Source organism: Hyperolius riggenbachi, chromosome 3, assembly GCF_040937935.1.
Source record: "Hyperolius riggenbachi isolate aHypRig1 chromosome 3, aHypRig1.pri, whole genome shotgun sequence".
Classification (NCBI taxonomy): domain Eukaryota; kingdom Metazoa; phylum Chordata; class Amphibia; order Anura; family Hyperoliidae; genus Hyperolius; species Hyperolius riggenbachi.
This window is the reverse complement of record NC_090648.1, coordinates 224,671,032-224,698,345: the sequence shown is the minus strand read 5'-3', so window position 1 is coordinate 224,698,345 and position 27,314 is coordinate 224,671,032. Positions and strand designations below refer to the sequence as shown.

At 44.6% G+C, this 27,314-nt stretch overlaps 1 protein-coding gene across 1 annotated transcript; it reads right to left on the bottom strand.

Annotated features, from left to right (window-relative positions):
• NRG4 (neuregulin 4) lies at positions 1-27,314 on the bottom strand. Its single transcript, XM_068275850.1, has 6 exons — positions 27,303-27,314; positions 20,776-20,842; positions 9,317-9,407; positions 4,433-4,582; positions 2,402-2,482; positions 1-2,301 (listed from the first exon to the last, which is right to left on the bottom strand). The coding sequence occupies exons 2-5, from the start codon at positions 20,783-20,785 to the stop codon at positions 2,446-2,448; spliced, it is 288 nt and encodes a 95-aa protein (XP_068131951.1). The 5' UTR covers positions 20,786-20,842; positions 27,303-27,314; the 3' UTR covers positions 1-2,301; positions 2,402-2,445.

The window sequence follows — 27,314 nt, the reverse complement described above, 5'->3', positions numbered from 1 at the left end:
TTTGCAGAGATTATATTCTGTACAAAATTATTTTGTGACCACTAATATAAAAGTTCTCTTAGTTCACATTTTTAAATGTGTATACAGTATTGCGATAGAGATGGACACATGGCATGGCCAGAAGGTGCAAATGGATCCTTTGTATTACGTACCACTGACTATCAAATCATTGGGTGTCCTGTGTACTTTCCCTAAGCAATACACATCTGCATCTATTCAGTATAATGTGGTCCTTTCTCTTGGCAAAGAACATAGATGTAAACACAGCAGGAGGCAACAGGCAAAAACAATGTATTATCATTAGAATATATTTCCTGAGTAAGCATCCTTTAAAACATTAAATGGCTTGCAACACTGTATGGGACATGACTGTATATGTATTGCACTTGGCGCAGAGATCTGTAGTTGTTTCTAGTCAGTTTATGGGATAATGTACTGTATTTCCTATTCTATTTTCCCTGGCTATAGTGATGTTTCTGCTATTAGTAGTTAACAGTAAGCAGTCCTGGGACAAGGTTCTCCAGCAACAGGCAGGCAGAGATTCTGGTAGCAGGCGATGGGGGTGCCTGCTATATAAACTGTAGCTGCAAACAGCCAAACTGCAAATACAAATTTTTGTTTATAGCTGCTATTAACATGTGTGCCTACGGGGCACCCAAACTTACTTGGCGCCCTCTGTTTAACATGGCAAAGGTGGCCTAATATCAGTGGGTTTGTGGCAGGGGGAGGGAGGTTAGGTTTAGGCATGGGTAGGGATGGGAGGAGGAGTCGGGGTTAAACAGGGGGGGGGGGGGGTAGGCATCTGTAGAGGTAGGGCAGAGCTTGTGTGTGAATAGGGATTGGGTTAGTGATAGTAATTATCAGTAACATTTACCAATATTTTACTATTGGAAATACCACTGCCCAATAGTAGAATATCATCAATTTTTCCATTAATCCATTAGTGGCTATAATAACGATACATTCCTCTGGATGATCCACTATCCAATTCGATCGTTATGACCGATCAGTAGCAGAAGAAATATTGCTAACCAATCCATTAAGATTCATAATGGATCTGAAAAATTAATCTGATTGAATTGATTACCAGCTTTCCTTCTGTTAGAGGCCCCAACTGATCGTCTCCAATCAATCATAACATAATAATTGGCACCTTTTAAACAGAGCAATAAACTGCACTAAAGAAAGATCTACAAATTGAATCTGTCATTTATAAGTTATGGTTATCTTTTTATCTTGCACCTTTCTCTGCCTGGGGCCAAGCTTAACATGTGAGATACCAAAACATTGTAACCAGCTATGTCCTTCAGGGAGCCCCAGAGGTTCTGTGACGATTGTGCCCATCCGCTCTCCTCCTATGCAATGCTACAGGAAGCCGCCATAGAGCAGAACCTGGCTTCCTGTTGCTGCCTGGCAACACACAGCTGGCCAGCTTATAATTGGGCATCACTAGAAGGAACGGGATGTGGAGACAGTTACTGCCATTATTGTGGCTGATATGGGACTTCCCTGCAGCCTCCTCCTCTCTGATGACTGCCGCTGTATTACTCTCTTTATTCAGCGCCCAGACATTGCTTTTAAATTTTGCGCTTTGGCCCTGAGGCTTGCAGCTCCCTCCCATCGTCCTGCTAATGCTGCTGCCACCACCATGTTCTCTTTCTCCAGGCAGCTGCTGCCACACTGTACAGACAAAGCTATGGGACTGCGGGAGGAAGTGCTGCTCCCACACTGAGCTCATCACACACAGGTGTATGACAGGAGCAGACAGAGGAGGTGGGCGGACAGCTGGGCAAGTAGAGGGAGAGAAATGCACCCTCACCGCACTGCGCCTAGAGGCTGGTGCCTCTCCAACCTCTGCTTCGGCTAGGCCCTGACAACAAGATAAACACTTCTAGCTGTGTCCATGCAGAAGTCCTATCCCAAGATCAATGCTGTTGTTTCACCCTCTTAGGCATATCAAGTCTGACTCCCTCTGATGTGATCTACCTGCTGTGCTCATGTTGGGGTGTGCATCATAAATCTGTAAAACCAGAGCAGATTGTATCTGCCTTGTGTGACATCATATCAGCCTTTGGCACAACAAAGCAGATTACTCATGTAATGAGATCTAAATTGAACATCAAATGCTTTAGTACAGCTTCCCAATCACCGTAAGAACTCCTATAGAAGAGACTGGATTCCAAATCCATAATGGCTGCCAGCGTGCATAAAGCCATGGAAATCATTGGCGCACTTGTGGTACAAGGCTATTCAAGGCTTTCTTCAGAAAAACCGCAAAGGTTTTCCAATATCTTGTAACACCTAAATGAGAGATGAATAGTGGTTATATCTGGTGGCTACTTTAGACATTAGCAGTATAGCAAGTGTTATACCAGATGAGTGAAACAATACATTTACGTACGTCAGGTTAGGGAGTATTCCAGCCAGATGCCATTAGTGATAGATTTATGCTTCAACTTCACTACGATTCTTTAATTTACGTCTGCAAAGTTTAAAAAAAAAGTCAAATTAGATCAGGATAAATGCCTTTATTCCTTTTTACATGTTGCAGTATATATTCTATGAGACTAAAGAAATTATTTCATCCTCTTCTGTAATCACATCAAATCTCTATACATTTTAGGTCTGAAGGATTTGTTGCAACTGCATCACACCTTCCACAACTTCAAATCAAAAGGATTTCATAACTTTACCACCGGCCCAAAGTCTTTTGAGTCCAGCCCAAAGTCTTTGGAGCCAGAGCTTTATGCCATGTTGCCCCTACTCTTTGGAACACCTTGACACACCCAATCAAAAAAGCTCCAACCCTGGAGTGTGTTTAAATCAAAATTGAAGAGCCACCTGTTAAGGCATGTGTGATCACATAACTTTTCCCTTGTTAATCTATTGAAAGTCGAATTTGATGGCCATCCAAAGTGTGTGGCCTCCTTTAGTAGAGAGATTCAGATAACAGATGGAATCCCTAATACAACAATTAATTAATTTATTTATTGTATTTATAAAGCTTCAACATTTTGCGCAACAATGGCTGCTTTATTCACACTGAATCACTTATAACTGAACAGACAGCTGATTAGCAAGTTAGGGTCAATGTTTCCCTATGGCTCAGTTCTCATATGCATTTTATCCGAAGTTTTTTTCACAATGTACTGCTATGGAACAACTGATCAGTTAAAACGCACCAGTTTTCAGCATTCAGTGTGTATAGGCCTTTAAAGCAGGGGACACTTTTATATTTTTTGTGCACGTTTTCTACACAGAAAAAAACGATTTAAACTAATAACTTATGTTAATCAATGGGCTAATTCACACTTAAAGTGAACCGAACACCACTTTTAGCTAGGAATGCTATTAAGATGCCCTGGGTGCTAAAAGCAGGGATGGGCTCACGCGTAGTTCACTAATCTAATTGGTGATTAAAATGAGGCTTAATTGCCTCAGCTGTACGGCTGCGACAGAGAGGGGATTACTTACCCATAAGTCCGCGGTCCTATATGCATTCCAAACATCTTGCACGTGTCCTACTGGACGCGTTGCAAGACTCACTGCACACACTTCCTCCTTCAAGCCAGAAGGAGGAAGTGCGCGGTAGTGAGTTTTGCAACATGTCCAATAGGACGCGTGCAAGATGTTTGGAATGCATAGAGGACCACGGACTTATGGGTAAGTAGCCCCCCCTCTGCCTGCAACACAGCTGAGGCAATTAAGCCTCATTTTTAATCACGAATTCGAGTAGTGAACTACTCGTGAGCCCATCCCTGCTTTTAGCACCCAGGGCATCTTAATAGCACATAAAAAATGCATACCAATAATGTGTGTCGTTATGAAACCGGCCGCAGAGGTTTCAGGCAGCTAAGGACTTAAGTAATTGTTTTATTAACCGATTACTCACCTCCCTCTGTTGTTTCATCAACAGAGAGGGGTGGGTAATCGGGACATCTTCTTCAAAGCGCTTATCCAGAGGGAATGTGTGAAGATAGCATCGGTGACTTCTGTAAATTAGGACTGTGAGATGGGAGAGGAGAACATGGCCGCTTCTATAGCTATTACAAACCAGGAGAACTTCCAGGGAAAGAAAGGGTGCTTAGTTACTTTAATGCGTTTTTCGCATGCAGAAAAAAAACTGACATCCTGCAGGATAATTATGAACATTTTGTCAGTTTTCTCTATCAATTACATTAGCTGCAGTGAAAAAATGCATGCATTTTTCGGCAGACAAAAACACTTGGTGTGCAGAAACGCACGCAAAAAAACTGAAAGACAAGTGTTCCTCGCCTTACAATTTTTTTATTTTTTTTTTACATCTGGGATTACTGCACAGTAAATAACTCCTCTTGTAGTTGCATTATTTACAATGGGTATGTTAGACCTTTACACACAATTGTAGATAAAGTTTGCTGAAAAATACATAACTGCATCAGAATTTGCTTACCTGCAACAGACATAGATGATGCCTAAAAGTACCAAGCCCAAGAAAAATGCTAAAATCAGGAAATTAACAAAAAAGTTGCTTGTGGGTTCAGATTCTGCACTGGCCAAAAGGATCCCTTCACAACGTTCACCTGTGTAGTTATTTATACACCTGGGAAAGAGATTACAAGTTTATTACACATTTTTCAATCTAGTCAATTGCTTGGCAAAGTTTTAGGTGCATAGAACAATGGGTGCAGTAAGATGGTATCCATTTCCCTTCCCACAGATAAATTACCATTATTGATGGCATTCCCCCAAGATATTGTTTTGCTGTTATATAACTAAAGTATTCTATGTGACATTATTTCACATAGTTTCCACCCAGAGTTTAGAGTTGGTTATGTATAACAGAACTCTTGCAGATGCATGCAATCCATATTTAACAGGTCATAGCTTTGCTTCATCATGTGCTGCTTTAGTAATGTATCTATTGGGAAAACAGTCCAAGAACACATTGGCCAGGGATGTCTATTCCCCTCCAATAAATAAACCTCCAACAAATAACCCTCCTCTTCCTAGGGTTGGGCCGAGGCAGAGGCGAGAGATGCTCCAGCCTCAGGGCGCAGGGTAGGAGGGGGAGCACAACTCACTCAGCTATCATTCTCCTATTGTGTTTGAAGCAGAGAGAAATAAGAAAAAGGGATACATGGCAGTGACTGCCCTGTGGCACCTCTTAGTGTAATTCAGTGTGTCACGGCTGGGGTGGGAGGGATTAGAGGGGCGCACTTTGGGGTTTCAGCCTTGGGTGCTGAAGGACCTTGTCCCAGTTCTGCCTCCTCCCATCATATGTAGAGTACGGCAATGCAGCAGATAAAAATGCTTTAGAGCTGCGTTGAGTCCACTTTCTTTCATTTACAGCGGTCTGCAGCTGCTCACAGTGCTGTTACTGCCACTTGACTCCTTGTCTACCTGCGTTACTTAATATGCAGAAACAGAGCAGGTGGCTGCTGATTGCTGTGAAGAGGATAGTGCACATGGTGCTGGAGCAAGTATACACTGTGCTACTCTGCATATGGGGAGGAGGAGATGATGAGTGGATTTATACTGAGCACACTTGTTGGTGAGGAGGAGTTAGAGTGGCCACATATGTTAAGGGCTGAAGTCATGCTGGCCACACCAGGTATGGGGAGGGAATTATGCTTGTTATTGTAGGATGGCGTGGTTTCTTGCTCCCCACAATTGCTATGAGGGGTAAGAAGGCCACACTTGCTATAATTTGTGGACTTTCCATAGAATTTTTAAATTGGTCAGATCCACGCAAATATGCTATTCAGTTTACTGTTTGTATGACTATTCTCTCAATAAAAATTCATTATAATGAAAAAAAAGACTGGGGGTCACCATGGAGGCACCACAGAGGCAGGGTGAAACATAGAGAAGTAGGCCACAGCAAACCTTTGCTGGAAGGGGGGGGGGGGGGGGGGGGGCAGGTTCATTGCTTGTAGTTACACCCCTGGCTGTTATGTTTCGTGTTTAAGCTAAAGGGGAAGGGACCTCAGAAAACTAGAGCCTTAAAGGGAAGGTCCAAGCAAAAAAAAAAAAATGAGTTTCACTTACCTGGGGCTTCTACCAGCCCCATGTAGCCATCCTGTGCCCTCGTAGTCACTCACTGCTGCTCCAGTCCCCCGCTGGCAGCTTTCTGACCTCGGAGGTCAGGGCCACATTGCATACATTTTTAGGCATTCCAGCTAGTGCAGGAACAAAAATGTACGCGTTGCACCACTAACGCGTAAAAATGTATGTGTTAATGTTCCTGCACTAGCGGGAATGTGTAAAAATGTACGCAATTCGGCCCTGACCTCCGAGGTCAGAAAGCTGCCAGCGGGGGACTGGAGCAGCAGTGAGTGACTACGAGGGCACAGGATGGCTGCATGGGGCTGGTAGAAGCCCCAGGAAAGTGAAACTCATTTTTTTTTTTTTGCTTGGACCTTCCCTTTAAAAAATAATCAATTGAATAAATGGGTCACATGGTTCTCCGGGACTGTCCTACACACAAGCAAGTCTACTTAAAGGATACCCGAGGTAACATATGCCATGATGAGATAGACATGGGTATGTACAGTGCTTAGCACACAAATAACTATGCTGTGTTCCTTTTTTTTTCTTTCTCTGTCTGAAAGAGTTAAACATCAGGTATGTAAGTGGCTGACTCAGTCCTGACTCAGACAGGAAGTAACTACAGTGTGACCCTGACTGATAAAAAATTCCAACTATAAAACACTTTCCTAGCAGAAAATGGCTTCTGAGAGCAAGAAAGAGATAAAAAGGGGAATTTCTTATCAGTGAGGGTCACACAGTAGTCACTTCCTGTCTGAGTCAGAACTGAGTCAGCCACTTACATACCTGATATTTAACTCTTTCAGGCAGAGTAAGAAAAAAAGGAACACAGCCTAGTTATTTGTGTGCTAGGCACTGTACATACACATGTCTATCGCATCATGTCACTTCGGGTATCCTTTAAGTGACAACAGAAGAAGAATATGGAGGCTGATAAATTTATTTTCTTTTAAACAATACCAGTTGCCTGGCAGCCTTGCTGATCTCTTTGGCTGCAGTAGTGTCTGAATCACAGGAGAAACAATCATTCAGTTAATCTTTTCATTCAGTTAATCCAGCTTACATACACAGTTAGATACTTAACCCTTCTGGCGGTCTATTAAAAACCGCCAGGGGGCAGTGCAGCCGTTTTTTTGTATTTTTTTTTTTTAAATCATTTAGCGAGCCTATGGCTCGCTACATGATAGCCGCTGTGCAGCGGCATCCCCCCTAGCCTCTTCGATCGCCTCTGGCGGATTTCCTGGAGGGCTGCCCCCGTCGCCATGGCCCGATCCACCCCTCAGCGCTGCCTGGCGCTGATAGGCCAGGCTGCGCAAGGGCTCTAGGGGAAGGGGGGAAGGGGGGGGGGGCGGCACGGCGGATAGCGGCGAATCGGCGCGGGGCGGCGGCGATCAGCGTGCAGCAAAAAAAAAAAATGTGTAAATCGGCCCAGCAGGGCCTGAGAAAACCTCCTGCGCGGCTTTACCGCCGGGAAGGTTAACTTGATGTGCTGAACAGTCCTAAAAAAAACAGTCTCCAAGGTGAAAAACAGTGCTGCAAAGCTGTTTTATTACTACACTCCGCATTAAACTGCAGTGATTTGGGGATTAAGAGTGAACCAATGTTAAATGCGTGTGATACTTGGGCCCGAGTTGTAAATTATGCCCACCCCTTCCATATTCACTAAGTCGCCTTTGGCCAATTCTCACATTCTATAGTTATCGGTACTGATGTATTAGTAATACCAGTCCAGTTGTAGTAATATAGCACTTTATCCCTTTCGGGGCCGGCCGCCTAACCCCCCTTCAGGACCAGGCATTTTTGCAGAAGGGGGGTGCGTTTGAGGGGTCAGGCAGCCGGATCCCTGCAGGGTCTGGCTGGGCTGTCTCCCCCCTGTGTGGCCAGGTGTCCCCCCCCCTTGTCAGCAGCCTTCACTCACCTTCCAGGCTCCAGCGACGAGCCGCAGCGGATCCCTCCACTCCGGCCGGCATCTCAGCTCCTACTGCCGCTCAGTTCCAGGTCGCGGCTTGATGACGTCATCAAGCCGGGACCCGGTGCTGACGTCATCAAGCCGGGACCCGGTGCTGACATCAGAAGGAGCAGAAAAGCCGGTGTAATATCAGATTGGGCAGCCTGGAAGTAGCCTTCCTCACTGAGTATCACGCATGCTCAGTGGGAAGTTAGATGTTATTTCTCTGAAATATCTCTGCTTCCGCACCACGTACACTCCCCAAATTTTCAGGGTAGGGAGGGGACCCTCGATCCAGCTCTGTGCCAAATTGCAGCACCCGAGCTCCGCTGGTTCCCGAGACTGATTACAGCAAACCTATCTCGGGAGCGAAGGGGGTTCAGGGGCTGCAATTCGGCATAGAGCTAGATTGAGGGGACCCCTCCCTACCCTGAAAATTTGGGTGGTGTACGTGGTGCGGAAGCGGAGATATTTAAGACGTTTTATGTGGCTGCACAATTTAATGGGACGCAGGCTCCTACTGCGCATGCAGGGCTGCCCATTCTGTCACTACACCGGCAAGAGCGGTAGGGGGCGCCGATCGACGCGGGAACGGCAGGGAGGTGAGTGGATCCTCTTCTTTCCCCCCTACCGCCGCAGCTGTGAAATTGATCACTACGATCCGACAGCGATCGTAGTGATCACATGATCAGCAGCCATACGCAATGGCTGCTGATCACTGAGGGGAGATGCCAGCTGTCATATGACCGCTTAATCTCCCCTCTGCGGTGCGCACGATCGCGTCGGGACGGTTCGTTAGCACGGACGTTGAATCAACGTCCAGTCAGAACGGTAGCATCACCTGCTGGACGTTGATTCAACGTACCTGGTCCCCAAAAGGTTAAAGTGGCCCTGAAGGGAAATAAGTGCCCCCAACAAACAGTTGGAATCAAGACAGCTCCTAATTTCTTCTTGGTCCTGAATCAATTACATGACAAATGTACGGTGCATGCCGTGAAATTTTAAATGAATGGAATCACACCGCATTTGTGCAAAATGCAACCATGCATCACAGTTCCGCACTGTATGGCAACGCATGGATGGAAACCTCAGATATTGCAGTCTATGCACTTCTGATGGCCTTTCTGGACTGCATGCAGTGTGCATTGCTGCAAATGTGATCCATAATGCACAAGTGGAGCCTTACTGAGCTTGCTGTTTACCCATTTATCTAGGCTCTTGCAGGTCACAGGAACCTTCTGACAAAGAAAGGTAACATAGGGACACTTTGCTTAAGTTATTCTACTGTAATTACTTTTATCTTATAATTTCAAAAAACACAGGATAGCTAGTACTTACTTGCACAGTTGATTAGAACCTATGCTATAACACAAGCCTCCATTCATACAGAAACCTCTCTGCTCTTTTTCTGCACAGGGTACTCCATGGCCTGAAAGTGTGAAACATATTAGAACCATTGATCAGTTTTTATTCATAAAAATATAATACAGTTTTGGCATATGTTTCATCTCTGCTTTTGAACATCTACAAGATTTTAAAGAGGCACATAGAGACCTTATTTATTAAGATTATCCCAGGCTGGAGATAAAGAGAATCTGGACTCTAAAATTCTTACAATAAAAAGCATACCATTCTATTCATTGTGTTCTCCTGGGCCCCTCTTTGCTGTTTCTGCCACTCCCTGCTGAGATCCTGGCTTGTAATTGCCAGTTTTAGGCAGTGTTTACAAACAAAAAACATGGCTACTAACCAGCATGTGATAGGCTGAGAGAAGCACAGTCTGTGACTCATACAGAGCCTGGACGGGGCGTGGAGAGGGTGTGTATAACTTCTACCTATCACAGCAGAGCAGCACATTCCTGCCTGAGCCGACAAAGACGGCAAAGGAAAGAAGATTAGATTAGATAACAGAGATAATACAGCCACTGTGCAACTAGGAAAGGCTACAGTAAGACAGACCACATTAGAACAGGTATAGGAACTTATAGGATAGAAGAAATGAGGCTGAAAATTTTTTACAGAGTCTCTTTAAAGTCCTGCTGCAAGTTCAAAAAATAATCTACTATTTGTGTTCTTTTCCTTATTTTATTAGAAACAGTAGTAAAATCCAAGTGCGCTATATCCACTTTAACGAGACAAAAGAGGCACTTAGTGAGTAAATATAGAAAGCAAGATGGTGGTCTGAGTAACTTTCTAACTTTCTGTGACCACTGCATTGATTAACCACCTTAGCGGTATGGACGAGCTCAGCTCGTCCATCACCGCCGGTGGCTGCCGCTCAGGCCCTGCTGGGCCGATTTGCTCGCTGTAAAAAGCAGCACACGCAGCCGGCACTTTGCCAGCCGCGTGTGCTGCCCGATCGCCGCTGCAGCGCGGCGATCCGCCGCGTGCAGCGGCGAAAGAGGGTCCCCCCAGCCGCCCGAGCCCTGCGCAGCCGGAACAAACAGTTCCGGCCAGCGCTGAGGGCTGGATCGGAGGCGGCTGACGTCAGGACGTCGGCTGACGTCCATGACGTCACTCCGCTCGTCGCCATGGCGACGAGCAAAACGAAACAAGGAAGGCCGCTCATTGCGGCCTTCCTTGTTACTGCGGATCGCCGGAGGCGATCAGAAATATGGATTAGGAGCGCCCTCTAGTGGGCTTTCATGCAGCCAACTTTCAGTTGGCTGCATGAAATCGTTTTTTTTTTATTAAAAAAAAACCCTCCCGCAGCTGCCCTGGCGATCTTAATAGAACGCCAGGGTGGTTAAAGTAAACCTCAAGGGGGGGGGGGGGGGGGGGGTTAGATGCATAACTATGTAAAGGGAAGGCTCTGGATAGTATAGAGCAGGGGCCCCCAACCACCGGGCCGCGGCCCACTGCCAGTCCGTTGGCAGTTTTGAACCGGGCCGCGGCGGGTCTGGCCTCTCACCCCCCCCCCCCCCCCCCGCGCGGCCGCCGCTCCTGTTACCTTATGAGCGGGCGGCCGCTTCCTTTCTTATAGTCCCCCAGGCACCGCTCTCCTCTTATCAGCATCTTGCGCATTTGTAGTATGGATGTGCCGCCTTTGGAAGAACTCGTGGATGCGAGAGCTTCCGAAGGCTGCCCATGGAGGCCCCCAAAATACAGAACTTCATCGGGCATGGCTCTGGAGCATTCATATATTCATATATTTATAATAGTACAGAATGCGCCCACCCACTCAGCTTTCCTAAAATTGGTTAATAAATGTGTCCACAATAAGTTCAGAGTCTTCGCTATCATCAATCCACAGACCAGTCTATTCATATATATGCAGACAGCGCTCCTCTTCTCATATCACAACCTGCAGGATAAAAACCTGTACATAGTGCATTACTGTTACACTGTTACACTGACACCCCGGTGATTTATGGTGCTCCACACGTGCTCCACACTTAGTGTAATAATTGCCACAACCCCTTCAAAAATGCAGGCTCACCAGATATAATCCACCTCACTTTTCAGGTGGGTCTCTCACATGAATCAATAAGCCAACGAACTAGCAGCTTCAAATCTTCAAAAGAGTTTAATCCAGATTCCTCTTAAAATCACAATAAAACAACAAGGCCAACATAGCGTAAAACCGTAAAACATTAGCAGCCAATGCCCTGCGCTAAGATGCACTCACGTCATATGGATAGGTTATACGCATATCATGCCTATATGAGCCTTGCGGTGTCACCTCCAATGCGGTTTCGGCGTCCCGTCTCCGCTGCGGCGCTTCCGCTCGTGTGTAGCTTGTAGCCGGCTCGCGTTCCCCAGTTTGCTCCCAGTGACGTCAGGCGCTCCAAGCTCCGCCTTACGCGTTTCGTCCATCAAGGACTCATCAGAGGCTGACGTCACTGGAGCGTCCGACGTCCTTTATACCAATTGCCCCCTACGCTGACTCCAACGCGACCCGTAGGTCGCGTGTGTCCACGTCATCAAGTACTAATTAGCATGTGCTGAAGCGCATCGGCCATCACGCCGTGCGCTTCAGTTCAGTTTCCGCATCAGTGGGCCCTTGATCTTACATCAGCCATGTATCTCCTTCAGTGACACCCTCTGCTGGACAACTGCCTAACTATTTTACATTCAATACACATAAAAACACAATTTGGATTTACAATTAAGATTTGGAATTTATACATAATTTTTCTACTTCCTTCTCACTTCTAGCTGCTTCATCCAACCTCTATAGAATGGCTCATCTATTGATCAAAGCCCCATCTGACTCTACGTGCATGGAGATGACCCCCTGGTAATTCACCTGTGAATCACAATTTTTTTTATTACTTTCCACCTGGATATCTACTTCACTTATTAAACATCTATTTCATATGTGAATATAGTGACATTCTGAGGTCAATGGGCTTCTATTTAAACAACATACAATTGTGTAGATGTCTGAAACAAAGGGGCCCCATTCACATGTGTACCATATATTATATGGCTCTGGAGCAACTGGAGAGATTGAGGGTGTGAAGGCTCTATGGTATCCAGGGCCTTCCCTCTACATAAGTAACATTTCCCCCTGCTTCAGATACATAGGTGGGTTATCTAACCTGAAGTGAGTTTCCTCACTTCAGGTTTGCTTTAAAAGTGGCGGTTAACAGTAAATGCACTGCGTCTGTGTATCATATGTGGTGCTGATACAATGTAATGGTTACATATCCATTGCAGTGCACAACACTGCGTACATATTCAGCACACAGTGGATCCATTACCATTATATTGAGAAAGGCATGGAATGTGCCAGCACATCAGGGGAGGACTGGGACCTTTTGGCCTGGGGGGAAAACACAAACTAGAGGCCCGTTTTCACGGCAGCCCCAGCCCAAATGACATCACACACGTGCCCCACGTGCTATATGTCGGTAGTCACGTGGGAAATACAGCAAGGACACTCGAGGGACAGCGTGACAGGTAAAGTATGAATGCACTGGCTCCGGGGGGCACATAATACATTTTGAGTTACAACGGTTAGGGTTTCTATCACTTGCACAAGTCCTGCAATCAGCCCTTATGGAGTCTAGGGACTGTCTGTAAGCAGCCCTTCTGGAGTCTAGGGACTGTCGAAAACTTTTCAACCTAGACAATATCTTATGTAGCTGTGCACATGCAGTTAACAATGGTGAGAGACCAGACAGATTTTTTTTCCCACGGACCCTGCAGGCAAGTCTCTGCTCTGTATCATGCTGTGTATACTTACTAGCTTGCCCGTCCTGCAATTGCTCTGTAATTGGGCATTTATTTCCCTCATTTCAGCCTTGTGTTTCACATTGCCTTATACAAAAACCTGAATTCACCAGGCACAGTGCCAGCCCTCAATCACTAAATGAGAGGCAGCCTGGGGGGAAATCTCCCCCCGTCCCCCCTGGCCAGTCCTCCCCTGCAGCACATTCACTATAAACTGTAAAGCTGCTGTCCAGGAGATTACATAAAAATTCAAATGGATTCTGCCAGCACTATCTACAGTGTATAGGAATTACTTTGGGCAAAATCAGGTAGGATATCTATATGAGCAATAAGGAGGTGGGAGATCAGGCTTTTATTGTATGTTATGCCATACTGTGATTCTGCTCTTTGTACTTTAATATGAACTCTTATTGCATAGGATTTTGCCGTTTCAGCATGGCAAGGAATGTAATTTCGTGATACAGTTCAAGTGGAAAGGTTTAGTTACATAATTATGTGCAAATCAGTCAGTAAGTATAAAACTGGGTGTGCCCTAGATGTACTGATAACAGCACAGTATTATTACTACTCATCTTACTGATGGAGTAGTGTACATTACATATATATATATATATATATGGACTACAATATTCAGACAGTGCTAACTCCACTTATATTGTTGCAACAATTTCAAGGAATAGTAAAGCAGGACACACTTGAAACTTCAGCTGTGTGAAGGAAATATAATACTCACCTCTCTAGAAACTCTTCCTCTGAGTAAGAAGAGATACAAAACAGAGAGGTAAGGGCTGGAGAGTAGTTTCCTTCCCATCTGTATTTATTCTTTTACATAAATTCCCCAGAGATGGGCTATAATTAAAATTGTACCTTTTTTCTTAAAGGAATACTGTAGGGGGGTCGGGGGAAAATGAGTTGAACTTACCCGGGGCTACTAATGGTCCCCCGCAGACATCCTGTGTTGGTGCAGCCACTCACCGATGCTCTGGCCCCGCCCCCGAAATTCCAGGAGTGAACCGGAGGCGGGGGCCGGAGCATCGGTGAGTGGCTGCGCGGGCACAGGATGTCTGCGGGGGGCCGTTAGAAGCCCCGGGTAAGTTCAACTCATTTTCCCCCGACCCCCCTACAGTATCCCTTTAAGTATATGTTACAGGCAGAATCTGAAGTTGGCCACTTTGTGATTTGGTGATCTGGAGAGAGCTTCAGGACTTGGCTAACCAGGTCCTGCTATTTCATGGTCTGGTCATCCAAAGTCCAAAAATGTAAGTTAAAACAGGCTGCTTTGCAAATTGGTTGTGTCAGCTGGCCACTTCGCACAGTGGCCGGCCAGAACTCTGAAGTGGCCAACTTCGGATTGTGGCTGTAATATATACAGAAACTGAAGGTACAGCAAAGATTTCTTAACAGCAGAGTAGGAATCTATTATAATCCAATGCTGGGGATACACGGTACGTTTCTGTACCGTGTATCGACCAGCTGATCCGGCCAGCTGATAATATTCAGCTGGCCCAATCATGCCGGTTCGACCCGCGCCCGCTCTATTCCCGCCGGCGGACAATGGCAGGGAATCGAGCGGTGATAAGGAAGCGCCGACGGGGACGAGCGGCAATCGATCCCGGGGATGCGCTGGCTCGATCCGGCGCATAAAACGAGCCGTGTATGCAGTTGTTTGATTGTACTCTATAAAAAAACAACAACCAGTTTTCTAACGTGACTGATCATTCTGTCCCCCATTCTGTCTGCCAAAGGCATTTCATTTTCTTCATACTTATGGCTGTTCCTGGCTATTTCAAGTTCTAGGCAAGTTACCAATGGTTACTGCTCTTCCTCCATGCTACAGGTTTCTGCACTAATATCCTGGAGTACTTTGTCACAACTATTGCAAAAAGAACTTGCGAAAATGTGTTATTTTTTATCAGTTGGACAAGGACCAGACTCGGATTTACATCACAAGAGTCTATAGGCACAGTTGTCCTGGCACCCTAGACCCCCCCATGAACCTACAAACCCCTGCCAAAGTGCACCGCAAGTGTGCTGGCTGGACCAGCTGTCACTTCTCCCTTTCTTACCCTGCCCGTTGTAGGGAGCTACAGATGCCGTTTTATATTAAATAGCCAGAGGTACCCTCAATACTTTGCGCCACCTCTAGCTATTTAATACTAAGTAGCTAGTCGCAGGTAGGTCTTGTCAGTGGAATGCTGATAGGCGGGTGAGTACTCTCATTTACACTTTACTCTGGACTCTGCATAGGGAAGGAGGGAGGCACTCGGAGAGGGGAGTGAGCCCCCTTTCCATCATCAGGCGCCTGTAGGCACGTGCCTACTATGCTTTATGGTAAATCCAGCCCTGACAGGGACAGAAAACTTCAGCAGTAAGTGTTCTTTTTGGACTTTAATACAGTAGCTTTGTGTTTTACTATGTGCTGGCATGATTGTCGATCACAAAGGGCAAACCTAAAATCTTACGTGCTTCATTCGTCCAATAATAATGCCTGCTGCATCATTATTATGCTGATTTCTTCACCATGTTTTTTTATGAATGACTAATTAGGTGTTAACAAATTACTTTACTGGCTATGAGTCATGCTCTGTAAATTCTGTTTTGTTCCATGCTTGGACCACAGTTTGAGCATGTAACCCGCCAGCAGCTGTGTGTAATTATTCAACGAAAAATCAAGTGCATTATATTTTTCTCTGATGCTCCCTCTAGCAGGTGGCTGTATAGGAAACTGACTATTTTGCATCATTCACAGAATTATCCCCCGGGCGGATCAATTGTACAGTATGTTGGGGATCGGCGGTCAGGGGCCTCTGAACACACGCCTGAGGTGGTGTTTATCGGCCTACTCTGCCAACTTTATTCAAGCGAGTGTATAAGGTTTAAAGTGGACCAGAACTCCTCTCTTTAATCAAAAAACATTTATTTGTTACAGCAGGTACAAATCCTAAAATAAATCTGCACAGTTTTTACTTCCTGATTCCTGAAAGCAGACATATTGTTAACAGCCTGTGCTTTCAAATGGGCTTATCTGCTTATTTGCCATAGGCAGACCTGTGACACAGGGGAGATCAGATTACAACTAGTGATTAAACACAAATTAGGGGGAATTACGCAGGCTAAACTCTTTAACCACTTGAGGACCACAGTGGTAAACCCCCCTAAAGACCAGGCACATTTTGGCTAAAATGGCCACTGCAGCTTTAAGGCACAGCTGCAGGGCAGCACAACACAGAACACGAGTGATTTCCCCCCCCCCCCCCCCCTTATCCCCCCATTTTTTTTTTTTTTTTAATAAATATTTGTTTGCTTTTAAAAAAAACAAAAAATAAACCTTTCCTCTGCCTCCCCCAGCCAGCTTCCCTCCCCCAGCCAGCCTATCACAGCGATCGGCTGTAATAGGCTTCAGCCTATCACTGCTGATCGCTCTCTTGTCCCCCAGGGGGACAGCCGTGTCCCACGGCTGTCCCCAGTGCAGTGCTGCTGCTGATCGCTACGCTGTGTAAATAGACGGCAATCTCGCCGTCTAACAGTCTCCCGAGCGGCAATAGCCGCTCGATTGCCGCTCGGAGACTGAAGAGGGGGCGGAGCTCCGCGCCCCGAGCATGAGATGCGTGCAATCGCATGCAAATTAGGGCCCCAGGACTTGACGCCAATTGGCGTTAGGTGGTCCTGGGGCTGCCGCCGCGGCCACGCCTGTTGGCGTGGGGCGGTCGTCAAGTAGTTAAATACATACAGGGTGCATTTCTGTTATGTTTTCCTTGTGTCCTGTGCAAGAGGCCAGGTCCACTTTAAGTATCTTCTTCGAGAACTTTAAATGGGAACTGGTTGTCCACTACTGGTTGTTATCATTGTGGCTACTTTACTTGCAAGTATTGCAAAGATTGGGTCTCTTATGCCAGAGTGAGATCTTTCCCTATAAAGTTCATTCATTATAATTTGTCTTTGGTTGTCTTTGTTATCTCTTTTCTGGCTTGCAGGATATAATATGTGGGGTGCACAGTGCATCCCCTAAGACTCTGTACTGCAGAGAACTTTAATGGCATACATTGGACTTCATTCAACAAGTCCAGTGTATCACCATTTTGAACAGGTTCATAAGGGTTATGTTTCCACTTTTAGATTTCAGGGACTAAAGCTGGTTTTCAGGCCTCTTGGAAAGGAAAGGGGGAAAAGGGTAGGAAATGTGATATCCATACATCTGCTTCAGTGTTTTCCAGATAGGTGTTTGCTCCCCTGCTGACCTGGACTCTTAATTTGACATGTACATGTGTTCAAGGCTTTGGAGGGAGAAAAGGTCTCAAGCCTGTATGGATAGGTGCAAATCTGCTGGCTAACACACAGACACAATGGCCCACATGCAATTAACTTTTTCTCCTGAGTTTTCTCCTAAATCATGTTTCCAAACGTGTCAATAAAATGCATTTTAAATAACCAGCAAGCAAGAAAATACTTAAAATAGTATTGGTAGTACCTTCTACACCTACTTGGTGGTTCAATTGCAGGGTGCTTAAAGTTATCCTGGAGAAAACTCAGGAGAATTAGTTAATAGCATATGCACCAATGACCCCTATTAAATTTACTTTTTCTCCTAAGTTCTCACCTACAAGATAATTTTTCATCGTCTGTTTAAAATAACTTTTCAGCACTGTGCCAATGGAAAAGTGCCAAACAGTTGTGAAGAATATACTGTCAAAATTATTCTGAGTATTCCCTTGCTTACTGATGGTGTAAAATGCATTTTACTGATAAGGTGTGACGATATCCCCTACAAGAAAACTTAGGAGGAAAACTGAAATGAATAAAGGCCAATGGCCAATATGCAATTTACTTTTTCTCCTAGGTGATAGTTTCTCACCTTAGCCCATATGCAATTAACTCAAAGAGAGCCCGAGGTGGGCTCATATAATTAAAAATAACCCTAAGCTACCTGATCCGGGGTGCTGGGTAAATCAGGTAGCCGCCATCCCCGCCATTCTCTGCCACTCTGTTGGCTTGCTTGGACCCAATTTTACTTTTGTGACCTCTGGGTCACGACGCTGAAAGGAGAGAGCTCTCTCTCCCAGCGTGCAGGGAGGTGGGGGAGCGGCAGGGGGCGCGGCTAGGGAGAGATAGCTGCCTAATGGCAGCTCTGGAAAGCCTGCAGGAACGCCCCTAGTGGGCGTTTGATAAGGGAATCCCTCTCCTCCCATTACCCGCCGAGATTGCAACAAATATTGTCACTCATTTCGGGGGGAGGGGGGCTATAGCGTGGAGGTGGGGGAGCAGAGAGCGGCGGTGGAGGGATACAGAGGCATGTTATGAGACAGAGAACATGCCTTGATCAGCTGATAGATTTGCAAAGCTCTGATTTGATGTGATGACATCCTGCTTTAGCACATGATCATGACCAGCAAATCAGAGAATTACATATCTATCACCTGCTTTTCCATGAGTTCTCCTAGACATGACCATCGCTAATCCTATCAGTTAATTCTATATAGGTTGTAAGCACAGTCAGAATTAAAAATGAGAAACACAAGTATACTAATTTCATTGTAATGTGGATTTATTATTTAAAGTATGTAAAATGTGAATTACACTTAAGGTAGCCATACATCTAGCGATTCTGATTCAATCAACAAAGTGATTGACTTTATTGGGGAATCGGCTTTACTATGGTTGATCGGAAGTCGATCAACCAGTGACCCACACACTACAAGCGATATCTTATGCAATTCACCTTCACTAATTGATCTGACCGATGTTGTGTCTCCATGCTCTGAATACAAAAAGAATGATTCAAAGTCAATGGAATGATACGTAAACAATAGCCGATTCCTGCGCGATTGACCGATATCTTGCATCCTGCTCGATCAACTAAGCTGGTCAATTCAACATGCTATCAGCCACCTTTCATCGATTGTGCATACTAGAACACACTCGATTCTCTTTCAATTCGATAAAATTATTAAATAATCGAATGGTCGATCGTACAGCAAAACCACTAGCTGTATGGGTACCTTTACTTTCCTAGAACACAGCCCTGGAATATAATGAGAACTCTCTGTACATGAAGCCTGAACAAGCCAAGGTTTCATGTCTGTACTAGTATCACTGAGCAAATACTAAGATAATCCTTGGATCGTGTTTGCACAGATGACTATGCACGACTGCCTGTATCCAGCTATAGTCCAGAAATTAAGGTGTAATTTAACAATTAAATTCATGGCAGGTTATAACATAAAAGGGAGTACAGGTTTTCAAGAGACTCTGTACTAAAAAACAAAAACAGCTCTGTGGGAAACTTACTTCCGGAGGGGGAAGCCTCAGGGTCCCAATGAGGCTTCCCCAACCTCTGAAGACGGCGGGAATCCAGCGCTGGCTCCCCCAAATCCTCCCCTGAATGTATGTAAAATATATGCAGCTTGAAAATGGACCAATCAAATTTCATCAAGCTCAAAACTTTCAGGCTAGATTCACAGTGGGACGTTGCGTTTTGATGCCACGTTAAAGTCGCACCGCAAGCTTACAACGCAACGCGCCCAAAAAGTGGCAACGCAGCGTTACCGTCGCATACAGCAGATACAGTAAAAAATACAGGCAATGAAAAGTATGCTTCCAAGTCATTACTGAGCATGTGCAAACAGTCCAACGCAGCTAATAACGTGTATAACGCACTGCATGCAGTACTTTTACTTAACGTGCAGCGTTAGACACCAACGCAACGTGTGCACTGTGAACAGGGCATTGATTTTTCATTGCAGTGAGTTATTCTGCGTTAAAGAGACTCTGAAGCGAGAATAAATCTCGCTTCAGAGCTCATAAATAGCAGGGGCACGTGTGCCCCTGCTAAAACGCCGCTATCCCGCGGCTAAACGGGGGTCCCTTCACCCCCAACCCACCCCCCGCAAAAGAGTGTCGTAGAAAGGTCGCAGATTTATTGCTTCCTGGAGGCAGGGCTAACGGCTGCAGCCCTGCCTCCAGTCGCGTCTGTCAGCGGCGCATCGCCGCCTCTCCCCCGCCCCTCTCAGTGAAGGAAGACTGAGAGGGGCGGGGGAGAGGCGGAGATACGCGCTGACAGACGCGCGTGGGGCAGGGCTGCGGCGGTTAGCCCTGCCCCAACCAGGAAGCGCTCCCCCGCTGCACCGAGGGGGATTTAGGGGTGAAGGGACCCCCGTTAAGCCGCGCTATAGCGGCGTTTTAGCAGGGGCACACGTGCCCCTGCTATTTATGAGGTCTGAAGCGAGATTTATTCTCGCTTCAGACTCTCTTTAAATGCTGTTTTAACGCGCAACTTTAACGTCCCACTGTGAACTTAGCCTCAGTCAATTTGCGAGCTGCATAAATTTGCAGCCATAATTTGCCTAATACTGCATCAACTCTAAATTATTATCATCTCTTTGACCATCCCCAGTTGTTACCTAAATTTCATCTACTCCTGCAAAATACTATAAATCAAATGTGCATTTTTTGGATGCTGTACTAAGTGCATTAGTTCTACCAGCACACAGCACACAGCAGACCGAGCTCCACTATAGTCTGTGTTTCTGTGCCAAGCTTTCCTGTGCTGGGCTCTCACAAAGCTTACAATATTTATTCTATCATTCCTTCAAGTTTATAAAACATCAACATATAAAAAGTACCTGTTGTCATATTATGCAGGCTGATAACGTGGTCTTGGTCTGAATACAATGTTCTGGGAATTGCAGTCTAAAAAAGATAAAACAATGGCTTATATACGCCATGCCCTGGCCAAATCATAATCAAATATCCATTGAATTAAAGTTTCTATAGCCCTATGCAGAAAACACAATTTGAATCCATTTAGAAATCATCATTTTGAAGTGTATCTCTCAACCATCATCAGTACATGAACTCATCAGTACATGAACAGTTATACAGATGGTTAATGCCCAAAGTATCTATAAAATTCAGTGACTCTACCACTGTACTGGAAGAGCATTATTGCGCTCCAATTATGTTCTTTACAAAACATCAGTGATATAGCATGTACAGGAGACACAAAAGGGAAACTGAGAGCCCACAGCTGTGTATGTTATAATTCAGGCATTTGAATAGGGTAGTTAAAGTGAATAGAATATACTTACAAACAGGGGTTACCAATCAGGCAACCACTCTATACGCAGGTGGGGAAACTAGACCTGACCCCACTCAGGTTAAGAAGTTGCTCTCTGTAGATAGGAAAAAGGGGTAACACCCCTCCACCAAGGGTGGACTATATTATGAACTGTAGGTTGGAACATGGGCACCAGTAAAAGTATAAAATGTATTAAAATCCGTTTAAAAGAGGAGGTAGTGGTAGGCTTACCTCCCCAAAGTAGACACAATTCTGTTGATTTTTGTCAAGTAACTTTATTCAACCACAGCACTGTATTTATTTAAAGTATTTATGTAAAGTAACGCATTGACAATAATCAACAGAATTGTCTACTTTGGGGAGGTTAGTCCACCACTACCTCCTCTTTTAAAGTTTTTTTAAATACATTTTACACTTTTACTGCCACCTCTGTTCCAAGCTACAGTTTTCAAACCGTAGCATGGTATTCTTACAGTATGTGTTTAGGACTGGATGACATTTCCCATCAGTGTCTCCACAGAGACCTAACAAAAGCCTTATGCTGGGAATACACGGGTCAATTTTGCCGCTCGATTTCGCGCCGGATCATTTTCCGCACTCGATTATGCAGGCGATTTTCTTATCTTCCATTCGTTTTTCTTATCTTTTCCCATTGTTCCCTATGCAAAATTGGGCGCGGAATCCATCATGTCGGAAATTATCAATCAAGCCATCTAAATGGCTCAGAATCAAGCCGTGTATTCCCAGCATAACACTGTCACCGCTGGATTGCTAAGTATTATATTATTCCACATTGGCCTCAATTTACTAAGATCATGTTGGTGATAATAAGGCAATAGAAAACTTACCACCACACATCAATCGGTATGTTCAGTGTTAATTCACTAAAGAAGCTTGCCTTATTAAAGGGAAGGTTCAGGGAGGGAGGTAAAAAAATAAAAATCAATAACCACTTACCTGGGACTTCCTCCAGCCCGTGGCAGGCAGGAGGTGCCCTCGCCGCTGCTCCGCAGGCTCCCGGTGGCCGACTCGACCTGGCCAGGCCGGCTGCCAGGTCGGGCTCTTCTGCGCTCCAAGGCCTGGCACTTCTGCGTCCCATGCAGCCGCGCTGACGTCATCGGCCGTCCGCCGGGCTCTACTGCGCAGGCGCAGTAGTTCTGCGCCTGCGCAGTAGAGCCCGGCGGACGTCCGATGAGGTCAGCGCTGCTGTGTGGGACGCAGAAGTGCCAGGCCTTGGAGCGCAGAAGAGCCCGACCTGGCAGTCGGCCTGGCCAGGTCGGGTCGGCCACCGGAGACCACCGGGAGCCTGCGGAGCGGCGGCGAGGGCACCTCCTGCCTGCCACGGGCTGGAGGAAGCCCCAGGTACGTGGATATTGATTTTTATTTTTTTACCTCCCTCCCTGAACCTTCCCTTTAAGATGTAAAGATAAGTTTTCACAGTGAGAGAGTTATCTTATCACTTCAGTCCTTAAGTTACCTCCTCTGTAGTTATTTTCACATGCAGTTAATTAACGCCTGTCTTTAAAGTGAACCAGAGATGAATAAGGAAAAATTATTTATACATACCTGGGGCTTCCTCCAGCCCCATCTGCCTGGATCACTCCCAGGCCGCCATCCTCCGCTGCCCGCAGCTACGAGAACCGGGTCCCCGCACTTCCGTCAGTCGGACCCAGTCTAGCGTATAGGGCGCACTTCTCCTGTGTAAGCTGGCTCTGATGATGTCAGTGACTGGACCCGGTTCTCGTAGCTGCGGGCAGTGGAGGACGGCAGTGTGGGAGCGATCCAGGCGGATGGGGCAGGAGGAAGCCCCAGGTATGTATAAAATCTTTTTCCTTATTCATCTCTGGTTCCCTTTAACTTTAGAATTCTACAGTTATTTTAAGGATTGAAACATTAACTTTAGAGATCTCTCCTTAACGTAAAGACAGAAGAGTTAACTTTAGGTTTGCCTGAGGTAAATTGTTTCCTGAATACTGTATGCCTTATCACCATGGTGATAACTCTAGAAAGAGCTTAGAAACGTTATTAAAGACAGGAGATAAGCTTAGTGAATTGAGGCCATTATGATAAAACATCAGTCTGTATAGTGTAATGCTCTATTTGCCCTTGATATGACTACTGAGTGGGATTGATAATTTTAGTAGGGAATCCATTTTCTTAGAGGCTAGTGAAGAGCAAATAACTTGATAAATATTCAATTTTTTTTAAGCTTAGAATTTGTGGGAGCTAAACTGGAACTATGTAGCACAATAATTCTGGATTCTGGAACTAATTAACTGGAAGTGGATTCATTCATTTGCCCATTGCAAAGTTCCACCATAAATTCTGGGTCTAACTAAAAGGGAATTTACAAGTCATTTGCTCATTACTCCACACTGAAATCTGAAAAAATAAATTTGGGATTGAGTTGGCTTTTTGTATTATCCAAAAAACGTCCTCCTCAATCCTTATCAGCCCCTCCGTTGCTTTCTGGGACCCTTCTCTTCTTGGCGGCTACACTCCCCTCAGTGTTTGCACTTGCGCAGTGACATGAAGTCACACTCGTGCACAGCTTTATCCTCCATACACCAGAGGCTTCATGCCACTGCACATGTCATATCCTCAACTATGTTCCAAGGGTCCGTGCACTGGAATGGAGAGGTGTAAGAAGATCGGGAAACCTCAGCACTATGCAGAGGCTTCATTCTATTGAGGTAAGTATCCAGGTTTATTTTCATGTTCAGATACTCTTTAGCAGCTTTTTTTTTTAACTAAGGTACGTCAAAAAAAGCAAAACAGAGAAGAAAATAAGACATCATGTAAACCAAGACTGGATTTGTATAAATGTTTGCTGGTGGCAAAAGTTTATATTCCTTGCCTGCGTCATATCAGGCCATAGTTGGGGTTGCTGATGGGTTAGGAATGTGGCAGTTGTGTAACTGAAGTTACCCATAGCGACTGAGATCTTTTCTAATAAATCCAGGCTGTTCTACATTCATAAAAAGTTATTGTTCTCCTGGTCAGTCTGTATTGCTGCAACAGCACAAATACTTATTCACAAACCTTTCAGCAACCCCTCTGTGATCGGATAGGACACTAGGAATTACTGCAAACTTTTGCTGTGATCACTTGGATCATTTATGGTTTCAAGCTCAAGAGAACCGTATTAAATCAATCCCTGAAACACAGTTCAAAGTGTCATTAAATTGGGAAATAAAGCACTTTCCCTGAAGTGCTAAATGAAACAAATAGTAAACATGGCCTCATGTAGAATGCTAAGTGTACTTACAGTCAGCCGTAGTCTCCCCTTCATTGCCTTTAGTATAGCAGATTAATCCCTCCTGTCAAAGTTTGGCCAAATCGAACTAACGGAGAAGTTGGGGCAGTGCCGATCCCTACTCACAGAGATGCGTAAATCCCTGCCCACTTTCCCCTCATTTGAGAAAGTAAATGGGGAGGGGGATTGGCATCACACTGTGGGTGGTCAGGGGAGGAGGCTGGCTCTAAATCCAGGCCAAGTTCTGGATGAGTAGTCTGACAGTTGTGTTTTTTCCAGGGGAATTATTTTGCTATACTAAGAAGGAGGAGAAGGGTATTTTTATCAGTAAGTAGATTCCGCTTTCTGCAGGGAGCCAGCTTTATTTCACTTACTTTATTTCTTCACAAATACTTTATAGGACAACTGAACTAAGAGAGATATGGAGGCTGCCATGTTAATTTCCTTTTAAACAATTCAAATTGCCTGGCTATCCTGCTGATTCTCTGACTCGAATGCTATTAGCCATAAACCCTAAACAAGCATTCAGATCAGGTATTTCTGACTGAAGATTGACAAGGATTAGTCTCATGCTTATTTCAGATCTGCGATTTAGACACAATTGATGCATGAACAGTCAGCAGGATGCCAGGCAACTGGTACTTTTTACTAGAGAATGAAGATGGCAGCATCTGTGTTCCCCTCACTTACAATACAATACAATAACATTTGTAAAGCGCTTTTCTCCCATAGGACTCAAAGCACATCTTCAGGTTATCTTTATCACCTCGTGAGGTGCAGAAACCTTTTCTGGCAGGTCATTTAAAGGCAAAACGAACTTTTCAAGGGCTCAAAAAGTGTATTTGAAGTGATATTTCAAACCAGATTTTAAGAACATGCATTTAAAAATGAATTGCAATAACGGTTATATCTTGGGTCAATATTTTTATTTCATTCTTTCTTAAAGGAATACTATCGATTCACATATTTTTTTCAATTGACACAGGAATTGTTTGGGAAGTGCTGCTAAGTACTGGTGTATACATTTTAGTAGCAACCTCTTTGTTTACTGTTATCAAAATACTTTCAAACTTTACTGATGCCAAAACTGACGGCAGACTGAGCCATGAGGGGAGGGGAAATTCCCCTCACACTTGATCAGTTAACTCTATGTGTAACTCTGTGTGTGACAGAGAGAGAGCTCCAAACAGCTGCAGCTTCTGTGCCCTGTGTTTCTGACTGAAGTGTCTGAAGAGAGCAGAGGAAATGTAACTAATTGTCACAGCTTTTCATACTGTTTTTGCTTTCAGAGTTTGATATGTTTGATATTTGCTTTCTGTAGTCTGATATGCAACTCTGGCTGTGCATTGAAGCAGACACCCCTTCTGAAATTGATTTGTCCCAATATAGCTAAATCCTACCCTCAATAAATTACAGCTTTTGCCTCTGAAATTTAACATGAAAAATAGGAAAATGTTTACACAGCTACTTAGACATTATTTGTGCTCTGAGCCAGAAATCCCTGAATACAAACAGACATTGCTATTATTATTATTTTATTATGATATCGTATAGCTTTTCATTTTTTAGATTTTTGAGGATAAAGTCTACTCAAGCAGGACATCATTTCCAATAGACCTAGACTTGGACAGTCTTAGGTCCCACAGTCTTAGGCCCCTTTCAAACTTCTAGCTATCCGTTGCAATGCGATTGTTCTTCAATTGCACTGCAATGGTTACAAAAAGTGGCATTGCACCTTAACATTGTGGCATGACCATACATTGAGGCTTATATTACTATGATAGTAATCTTCACTGCCAGCGCAATATCCTGTATCGCAAGAGTATCTCTTACGTTGTCAAGAGAGAAGCCGTCGCATCACACCGCAAAGAAAGTGATGAGATAGCGCCATATGTGCCGATTTTGTGTGACGCAATGGCGTAAGTGTAAAAGGAGCCTACGTCAATTGTTTGTTAAATAACATCTTTAAATCATTCTTCTGAAATACAGTATTCAATGAGATGCTTTCTAATATAAATGTACAACCTGAGCCCCCATTTAATTAAGTTTTCTCTTGTATTTCTCACAGGAGATGTTTATGCACCTTTCAATAAAATACCATTTCTGCAGCCAGCTACCAAAAAAGTACTCAAATTAGATTGTCCCATATAACGGTAATTTGATATCACTTTTCATTACTTCTCTTTAGTGATTTTTTTACTTGGTAGATGCTACAAATAACTTGTAAATAAGATAATAAGTTTAAGATTAAGATGTAAATAAGATTATTATTACATCTTCTGTGACAAAACACAGGTGAAAATTGAATTAAATCCTGGTCTTGGTGAATATTTCAATTGATCGATCTTATGGACATATTGATAATTGCTTATCTGTGGGGAGAAGATTTAGCACTGGTGTTCCTATCAATAATAATAATGATTGGCCTACTATGTTATGTTCTATGTAACACCATTACAGAATTAATTCTAAATTGTAATCAACCATAAACAGCCTGTGAAGCTGTCACACATGGATAGTGTCCAGGAGCAAACATCTTAACTGATCTATATAGGCTTCTGATTCTGTATTGCACATATACAGAGTATCAGTATATGCAGCATGTTAACTATAGTGATTGAAACAGACTTGTCATTATGTAGAATCAGGTCATGTACTTGCAACATAGTACAGATTCATCCACGCTCTCATAAAGCATGCAGGCTGTTCTGTATTCCCCCGCTTCTCATCCACATGGATTACACTGCTAGCCTCAGGCATGCAGTGCTGAGACATACAGCTGAGCTATGCTGGTGTTGTGTGTGTTTTGTACTTACAGGAATCTGGCA